The 9,289-nt window shown below is 46.9% G+C and overlaps 1 protein-coding gene across 1 annotated transcript; it reads left to right on the forward strand.

Annotated features, from left to right (window-relative positions):
• Positions 1-1,136: 1,136 nt before the first annotated feature.
• On the forward strand, positions 1,137-8,872 carry ITM2A (integral membrane protein 2A; the record flags this gene model as incomplete). Its single annotated transcript, XM_079542024.1, has 6 exons — positions 1,137-1,220; positions 3,953-4,084; positions 4,286-4,474; positions 5,039-5,149; positions 6,250-6,400; positions 8,784-8,872. 6 exons carry the CDS (start codon positions 1,137-1,139, stop codon positions 8,870-8,872), a joined length of 756 nt encoding a protein of 251 aa, XP_079398150.1.
• Positions 8,873-9,289: the final 417 nt, after the last annotated feature.

Below are 9,289 nucleotides of genomic sequence, written 5' to 3' on the forward strand. Positions count from 1 at the left end.
TATCAATTACTTGTGTTAATTACTGTTTCTCTGTGTGCTCGGGTGGTTCCAGGCTGGAGCTCAACAGTGCAATGCTCCATACGTGTTTTTCACAAGGGGCAGCCACCATCCATGCGCACATGTGTGATGTCCAGGAAGAGCTGCAAGACCACAGTGACTGAATATGCTTGGCTGTGTGCATGGGTTTGGGTCTAACAGAATCCTTAAACACGTGCTCAGCATTCAGCTGTGTGTGACCACTGAAATGTAAAGCGTGTGCTTACACGTCTTGCCAGACTGCAGCCCTCTTGCTCATAGTTTTGTTTGAACTGGAGCAATGTATGTGGCCGGAGATTGTGCACGTACACGGTGCCTCCTGTTTCAAAGTCTGAGAATACAAACTATGACAACTGGAATACCACACTGCTCCCAGAAGGTAAGGAACCATTCTCCTGGCATGCATGAGAAGGAGGCAGAATAAACGCAGATACATTTCATAATGCTTTCATGCTTAAAAAACTACATAGGAACAGTCCAAAAATTCCTACATGCTGAAGATTAGCTGTGGGGTTACGGCAGGGTTGATCAGAAAGATGGCTCAAGTGGCATTATCCACTGAACCCACGCTTCAACAAAAGATTCTACCTCATGTCACAATTCATAGGCTGCCTGGGCTGCTTACATCATCTTTGCCATTGAAATGAGAGGTGTCCACGTTTAACGTCACTTATGAGCACCTTCAGGAACGGCTTAAAGGCGGCACCATCACAGCCACTGCTGGGCTCAGCGCAGGGGATCCTGAGAGCAGCTGATCGCAGCGCCTCAGTGCTTGGAGGACTTGGAGCACCGTTCGTGCACGTGGCAGATTCAGCCCCCTTTATGGGCTTATGGAACCTGCAGGACGGTGCTGTGCTTTGCAACACTGCGAGCACGAAGCTCGCTTCCTGCCCCAGCGAAGACGGGCGTCCACCCACCCACCCGCACCGAACGGGCAGGAGAGGAGCCGTAACGCCCGCATTGTGACGGCGCCCGCCCGGCAGGGGGCGCTCTAACCCCGACAGTGGGCGGAGCCCCGCGGTGGGCGTGGCTCCGCGGTTGGCTCCGCCCCCTTCGGCCGGAGGCTGCGAAGCGGAGCGGCGTTGAGCGGCGTCGGCGCCATGGTGAAAATCGCCTTCAGCTCCCCTTTCGCCCAGAAGGGCGAACCCAAGAAAGAGGCGAGCGAGGCTCTGGTGGCCGACAAGGTGCTTCGGGGAGCCGGGGAGCGGCTGGGAGCGCGGGGTGAGGGGAAGGAGGCGGCGAGGAGGGAGGCGGAGGCCGAAGCGCCGCCATCTTCTCGCGGCGGAGGGCTGAGGGCGGGCCGGGCTGCGCGGATCCGCCGCACCGCGGGCACGGAACGGCACGGCACGACACGAGCGGGATGTGACGGCTCCGAGCCGCCCGGGGGGCTCGGCTGTGCGGGCAGAACCCGGCCGGCCGTTAGGAGCCCGGGGTAGCAGCGAGCGGGAGAGGACAAAGTGCGTTTGAAGGTCCTTCGGTCCTGCGGGACGAAGCCGGCCCTGCTCCCCTAACGGCTCGGGCTCCGTTCGAGCGGCTGCCGGTGTTGCCGCACGCCCTCTCCTGTCCTCACACAGCTGCTCTTCCCGGCTCGGCTGCGTTGGTCCCGGTGCTGCCCTCGGTGTCAGCCTGCGCTGCGTTCTGCCTTTTGGTCTGAACTCCGTGCCCGCGGTCGGTGAGCTCGCAGTGCTTCTCAGAGGTGCTCCGATGCCGGTTTTTCTCTTGGTGGATCGTTTGTGCGCAGCAAACAGATTTCACCTCTGATGCTGGTTGGAGCAGCACGGCAAAAACCCACCAGGATACCTGCGCGGAGCCCCTGGGCTCACACAGCGCTCTCCCCGCAGAGCTCATCCCCGTGGGGGTGGCTGTGTCAGCCTTGCAGTTTGACCTTGCTGCAGATGTGATTTCTTTCCTCTGTTGCTCCCAGCTTTCTTTGCCTGTTACTGCACGGCTTAGAATCACGTCTTTATGCTCCTATTGTTCTAGAGCAGAGGCTGCGTAACCCACTGGAGCAAACTCTTGGTATTGTGTTCTCTTATCAGCTCTGTCTGCCTTCTGAGAGGCAGGCTTCCTACGTTGTGTCTTAATGTAATAAATAGCTTGGCTTTGTTTGAGGCAAATGTAGTGCAAGCGTAGCTACTGACATGCTGACATTATGCAAGTGCTGGGATGTCTGTAGTGCCAAAACCTGCTGCAGACTGCTGTGTTCAGCTAATGACAGGCTTGATGAGTAACTGAAGGGCTGAAAGGTGTGGGAGAAGACGGCAGAACGCAAGGAGAACAGAAAAGCAGGTGATCCCAAAGCAAAGCTAGCTCTGAAAGATGGTTTCTGCACAATGGTGTGTACGTGTGGCATCGTTCTGACTTGAAATCAAGTTGTTGGGTTTTTTCTCTTCCATGTTTTTGGCAAGTGCTTAACCAGCTGATCGGAGCAGCTTAGATCTTGCTGAACTAATGATTTTCTGCTTGGAGGATGGGAGAGTGGAATGTAGGAATGCTGATTTTTCACCAAACAGCTTGGTTTTTGTTTCCCTGCTTGTGTAGTTGGAGCGTTTGATTTCTGTGCTGACCTATCCTGCTGAGCACAGGAGCGTGTGCAGCTTTGGTGGTGGTGCTGTGGCTTGTTCTGATCCCAGGTCACCTAAATGTGCTGTACAGGAGTGCAAATAAGGGGACTGGGATTAAGAAGGGCTGTGGAGGCTGCTGTGCTAAATCTAGGCACTGAATGTAGAAATAGCAGGAGGAAAAGACTTCTTGCACCCCGCGTGAAATCCTTGTTCTGCGTGTGGATGTGAAAGAGCAAGTCTTGAGAACGAGGGAGTTAAATCCTATAGTCATGAATCATCACAGGGACGTTCCTGACCAAAGATTATCACGGTGTTTGTAGGACCTAAAGACAGGGTGTTTTCCAGGTGTGTGCCTCCTTTGGTTGTTTAGTATTTGCGAGTGCTTTTCTTCTTCTCCAAAGGGCTCAGTGTGGGCTTTTTGCTTGTGAGCCTGGGAAGGCCTAAAGAATAGCATGTAAAAATGAATGCTGTGCTATCAGCACGAGGTATCACACACGGGATCACTGTGTTATGTAATGGTGATCAGCCTTTCCCTTGGCTGCAGTCCTGCTCTGTCAGAGCACACCAGGAAAAAACAAGGCGCTGAACTAGAGAGCTGTAGGCTGCTGGATTAAAAAGAAACAAACAGCTTCCGTGGTTCTGTGGAAGGAGGAGTATTTTGGGGCTGCAAGGTAGGATGTGCTGCAGGAGTTTATTTTTGTTGGCCATAATTGGAAGCTGTGCTAGAGCTAATGAGTAGTTCTCCTTCACGGTGAACTTGTGCTTGTTATGAGTAAGTTCTGAAACCCGAATGTCAGCCTCGTGCTGGATGTCTCTTTCCCAACTAATAGGAGAAAAATAAATAAAATAGCACCTCAGGTTTTTTTCCTGTTAGTCCAGCCCTGTAAGGAAAAGCAACACTGTCTCCTTTCATCTGATAGGGATAGAGGAGTATAGAAAGTAGGCTTTGGGAACAGGGCTGAAAACACAGTGTACCTGGAAATGACCTTGCTCTACAAATCTTGCTTTCCTTGTACTATTCAGCAGCTGCAGCACTAAATCTTCTGTTACAGCTAGTTGAATTTCCTGCAACTCAAATTGCTTCTTTCAAATAACTTCAGTGTGTGAACATAGATTAGTCTAGGAAGCTCACTCTGAGACAATATCTTCTCTTCAGTGCAGCTTGAAAACTGATCTTAATATGTTTTAACAGCATTTCATGCAGGTGTTTTCTTACTATGTTATGCTTGACTTCTGTTTCTTCGGTGTGTGTACTGAGAACAGTTGTTGGTCAAAGTAAAGTACTTGATTTCTGCTTGCTTTAAATTCCGAGTGGCTGCACCATCTCAGTTCTCATCATTCATTGCTCAAAGGATCCTGAAGTTGCCACGCAGGGAGGTGAGAACTCGTCTGGAAGATGCCTGTTGACTCTGCTGGGTTTAGCATTCATCTTGGCAGGAGTTGTTGTTGGAGGAGCCTGCATCTACAAGTACTTCATGCCGAAGGTAACGTGAAAGTTTGTTCTCTTTGAGCATCAATAAACAAGAAACTGTAACTAGGAATGGGTTACCTCTGTAATCCACATCTTTTGCCTCCAGACTGCTGTATCCTTAACAATTCCAGGCCTTGCAGATTTGCACTTCATTGTAACGCGAGTGGTGGAAATGCAAACTAACAGAGAAACCTACTCTTGCTCTTCCCTGCAGCACAAGGTGTACCGTGGGGAGATGTGTTACTTTGAGAATGAGAATCGGGATCGGGCGGTCGAACCTTATTTCCTCCCTATTGCTGAAGAAGCTGACATTCGGGAGGATGACAACATTGCCATCATCGATGTGCCCGTGCCAAAGTTCTCTGACAGCGACCCAGCTGCCATTGTTCATGACTTTGACAGGGTGAGTGCATGTGAGGCAGCAAGAAATAGCTGATCCGTGCTCCCTGGGAAGCTGGAGCAGATGGGAGTTGTAGTAGCGCCAGGGTTTTAATTGCTGAGATGCTGAAGCTGGCTGTCAGTGCAAACACTTCTTTGGGCTTCAGTGTGGGAAATCGTGCCCTTGGAATACAGTGGGTTTGTTGTCTTTTAACTCTCCAGTAGTGGACTGAGTTCTTTGTTACAATTATATTAGAAAAGTTCAGACCCAGACTGAGCCTGCTGCATCATTTCTCCAGTAATGTGTCTCAGTGATGTGCAGTTTTGACTTCTGTTGCCCGTGCTGTGTATGGAAGTGACACTTGCAGTTCAAGAATCCTGGGTGAGCAAAGCATTACTGTAACAGCTTTGTTTGGAAGAGTAGTCATTGCCAAGTTCTTGTAGCAGACATTTGTGTCAGAGCATTCAGCTTGCTGTGCATGGTCTTCAGCATTTTGGAATTCCTTTTTTAGACCTTTTGAGTTGTGTTCTAATACCCCAAAGCCACGCTTGATGATCTGAAAACTTGTTTTTTTTTTTCCTCAAATAGCTTTTGACAGCATATCTTGACCTGCAACTGGGTAAATGCTACGTGATTCCACTGAACACATCCATAGTTATGCCACCAAGAAATCTGATGGATCTCTTTGCAAAACTGGCGGTACGTGGGGGCTTCTAGCTGTCCTGGCATGATCAGTCCTGCTGAGAAAGCTGGATGTTAGCTCTGGAGCTCAAATCTCTTGCTAGAACAGTCCTCTTGCTATCAAAGTGCATAATCCTCCTGGCTCAGTCACTGTGCTGAAGTTGAGGCCAGCTGTCAGTGTATATTATGTTGAGCAGATTCGTGCATAATGCTCTTACTGACACATAGCTTTATGGAAACTGAAAGCAACTCGTAACTAAGGTCACATTTAGCCATTATAAAGGAATTTCATGAGGCTCCAAGTGTCGGTGAAAGCCTAAACCTGCAAGTGACTGCTGGAAAGCTCACTTGCTCTGCAAGAGTTGTCATGAAAAGAGCAATTGTTCTTCCCTTTCCCTATCGCTATGGTTATGAGCTCACTGCAAGCATTTTGACTTTTCAGTGACTGGAAGTGGTGTTCTTCCAGGAGGATTTAACTTACAGGTCAAGCTGGTAGAGCTTGCTGTTATTTCCAGGTTGAATGCAATACTGAAGGATCTCGTGCCCAGTGATCTAGCTTAGTTCAATTCATTTTTCTTACTTTTTTTCACCTTAATAAAGACAAAATTTAAGTGTGTTCCCTTGCCTCTGCATTTACAAGTTGACTGTGAGCAGCAGGAAGCTATTTTAATAGAGCTATAACCTTTTTTGGTGAAGACTTACCTTTTATAGGTCATGCTGCCTCTTTCTGTACTGGGTATGTATTGCCTCACATAAGACAACCTTCTCATTACCTCATTTTTCCTGTTTAACTGTGAGCTTCCTGTTGCTCTCAGGTAGACCTGAACAGATCATGTTAGTGTTTGCTTTGTACGAGGTGAGAAGTGTGCAAAGCACTTGAAGGCAGTGTTAAAGGTAACTGTGCTATATTTGAATGTAACTGCAGCTGTTTGACACGGCCTTTGTTGGTTTCTAACATTGCTGGTGTGCAGCTCTTCAAGACCAGCATATCTTTAATATTCAAAAGAAAGCAAGCTGGAATCTAGGACTTCAAGTCCTTCCAAAGCAAAGGATCAGATGCAGTGATGCTTGTCCTCTTCAGGTGTTGCAGTACATCTCAAAGCACTTTGTCCTTGCAGACTGGTTCCTACTTGCCTCAGACTTACCTGGTGCGTGAAGAAATGGTGGTTACAGAGGAGATAGAGAATGTATCAGATCTGGGGATCTTCATTTACCAGCTCTGTGTTGGAAAAGAGACCTTCAAACTTCAGCGCAGAGACCAAATAATGGGTAAGTTTCCTGCAGTAAGAAGTAAAACTGTTATCAGAGCAGGGAAAGAGTAAATGCCTCTAAATTTAGTGTTTTTCTACCTGTAAATCTGTTGGTGTTGCTCATGCCTTCCGAGCTGAGGCTGCTGATAAAACTGCTGTGTGTTTTTTTTCCTACTTTCAAGCATTACTGTAAGTTTCACTCAGAGTAACAGAAGATTTCAGTTACAGAGTTGAAGCTTATGGCTGGAACAGATTTAAATGTAAGCCATGGGTTGGCTTGGCCCCAGAATTCACATGGTCCATCAGATGATGCGATTCTCTGTAGCTGTAACTTGCTCTCTCACTCTCCTTTCTAAATCTGAGTCACGGGAGCACAGAATGACAGCATTCCATTTTGTTAATTTGCTCTGAAAACATTGAATATCTGGATCTGGACATCCCAGGCTTCCTCTCTGAAAGGGGAAGAAGACTTCTTAGGAATTTACGAGCTCTATTTCTACCTTCCCATGTCTCCTTGTGCTGCTCCCTACCCTTCTGTGGAAAGGACTGAGTTTGGCATGGCAGTGCTTTGACACATTGGAGGGAGGTCTGAAGTGCAGGGCGATGATTCTGTGCTCACTTGAGGCGTTTTTCAGCCTGCTGCTCTCACCAAATGCAGGGCAAACGAATCCTTTGTCCCTAACTGCCTTTCAGAATGCAAATGATGGGTTTGTCGGAACTCTCTGCTCTAGTTTTGCTGCCAAACTGTTGGGCAAGATTTTCCTCTCCCCAGTTACAGCTACAGCAGCCACATCTGCTGTTTGCCAGACACTTATGTCCTTTTTACAGCAAGATGGAAGCCTCTGTGTGTGGAAACATAAAACAGTGGTACAGTGTAGCAAAAGCAGATGAAGAAACAATAAATGTTGCCTTTAAGGGAGGGCGAGAGGTGTATCTTAGCTTTTGTAAGTCTAAACTGCTCTGACTGCAGACTGCTGACAGTATGATGAAGGGCAGTTATGGTATTTTCTGAAAATCTCCTTGCTCTAGCATGTTTCAGCTGATGCTGCTGACAGCTTCACTGCACAGTAAGAACTTCTGTAGAGTACTTCCACAAAAGGATTTTAGCAAATAAATGATGCTTCTTGGGACAGTTTCTTTTGTGTCATTGACCTTGTTTGCCCTTGATGGGAAGAGAAGAATCTAGATAGATGAAGCCTAGTGGTGAGGAGAAAACACTTCTTGCCTTCCAGATAAGATGTTTGCACCCCTTCTGGCGAGTACAAAACCATCCCACTTAATTAGACCAGAGGATGAACTCCTGTAACCTCTGTGGGGAAGTCTGTTCATTTAGCTGATGCTGCGTTTGCCCTCAGATTAGAGCTTGACTGGTTTGCTAGGTTGGACTGTCCGTAGGTTCTGAGGCAGTTCCTGGAGCTGTGGGTGAAGGTAGGAGAGACTGGGCAGATCATCTGCTGTGCTGTGTGTGCCTGGATAGATAGCCACTGGAGACTTCCTAATGCTTGTACAGCCTGGGATGGAGATGAGTTGAAGGATGAGCTCACAGTCCAGCCATTAGGGGTTCATAAAATGAAACAGCACCCTGCTGTGTTTAGTTCTAGAGGAAACACTCATAGGATTACAGCTCTGAACGATTCTGTGCTTATTACACAAGCTGTGAAGCTTTTTTCTTGTATACTGGAATGCTTTGATTGATCAGCTTGGCTTTGCTTGTGAGACTACTGTATTCTTATCTCCTATTAAAGACCCACAGCTGGTAAAAGTAAACTGTTATCAGTTGTGCTGCTGACATGTTCCCAGAACAGAGAAAATCACATTAATAATGTTAGGAAAAGACCCCCATAAGGTCATCAGCTGTGTGGCAAATCCCCATCTCTCTTCTCACATGAATGCTGTGCTGTGAAATTACACTTTCTGTTATGTGCACTGGGAGTGGAGAAATGCTGATAACTAAATATTTTTTTTTTTATTTTTTCCTTTTTCCTGTACTTTTTCAGATTTTTTTTTCCAGCTTTCTCCCTGTAGTTCCAGCCTGCTTTGCCTTTCTTTCCTTTGTGATTAGGAAGGACTAAGAGAAATGATAAAGAATCAATTTAATGTTCTGTCACTGGAACGTTTGCTGGATACTAGGAAAAATTGGCAGTATCTTAGCTTGCTTTATTCTCTGTTTGTATCTGGTCCTCTCCTGAGTTGTCACTATTCTTCATCATGGAGATGGGGAAGGTTTTGTGATGGAGTGTCCAGCTCAAATGGCAGTTCGTGACTTCGTGGCCGTGCAATCAGGCACAGAATGGTTGTAATCCTCGCTGTTGAGAGTTACTCAAAAAGAGGCGTGTGTAAATATTGCTGCACAGTTCCTGATCTCTTGCTGTACTGAGCCTCTCGTCTCCTCTCCTCCCCAGGTCTGCAGAAACGTTCAGTGGAGAACTGCCATTCAATCAGACACTTTGAAAACTCATTCGTGGTTGAAACAAAGATCTGTCAGCAGTGAGAGGTGCTGGATGGGCGGTGACCAGTTCACACCTTCAGTGAGAAGTCTGAGCTCTAGGTGTCGACTTCTTAAATTAAAATGTGCAGTGATAATCAAAAGCCTTATGCATTTTCTGTGTATCGCTTGTATTTCAAAAAGACAGTCACCATTTCAGCTTTCTTTGATCCTTGGTATCTTTCTTTTTAGTTGTCTCACGTAGAACTTAAGTTTGAATAAGTTTTTTTAGCAGGGTGATATCAGTTTATCCATTGAATGCGTGTGATCTGCAGTAACCTGGGAATGGCAGGAAAAACCATATATATATAGATATATATATATATATATATATATATACACAACAATGTTAACCAGGAACCAGTTCTGTTCACCTTAACGTTCACAGAATGATTGCTGTATTAATAATCTGTGGTTTGCACA

The sequence above is a fragment of the Tetrao urogallus genome, assembly GCF_951394365.1.
Source record: "Tetrao urogallus genome assembly, chromosome: 13".
NCBI classification, from domain to species: domain Eukaryota; kingdom Metazoa; phylum Chordata; class Aves; order Galliformes; family Phasianidae; genus Tetrao; species Tetrao urogallus.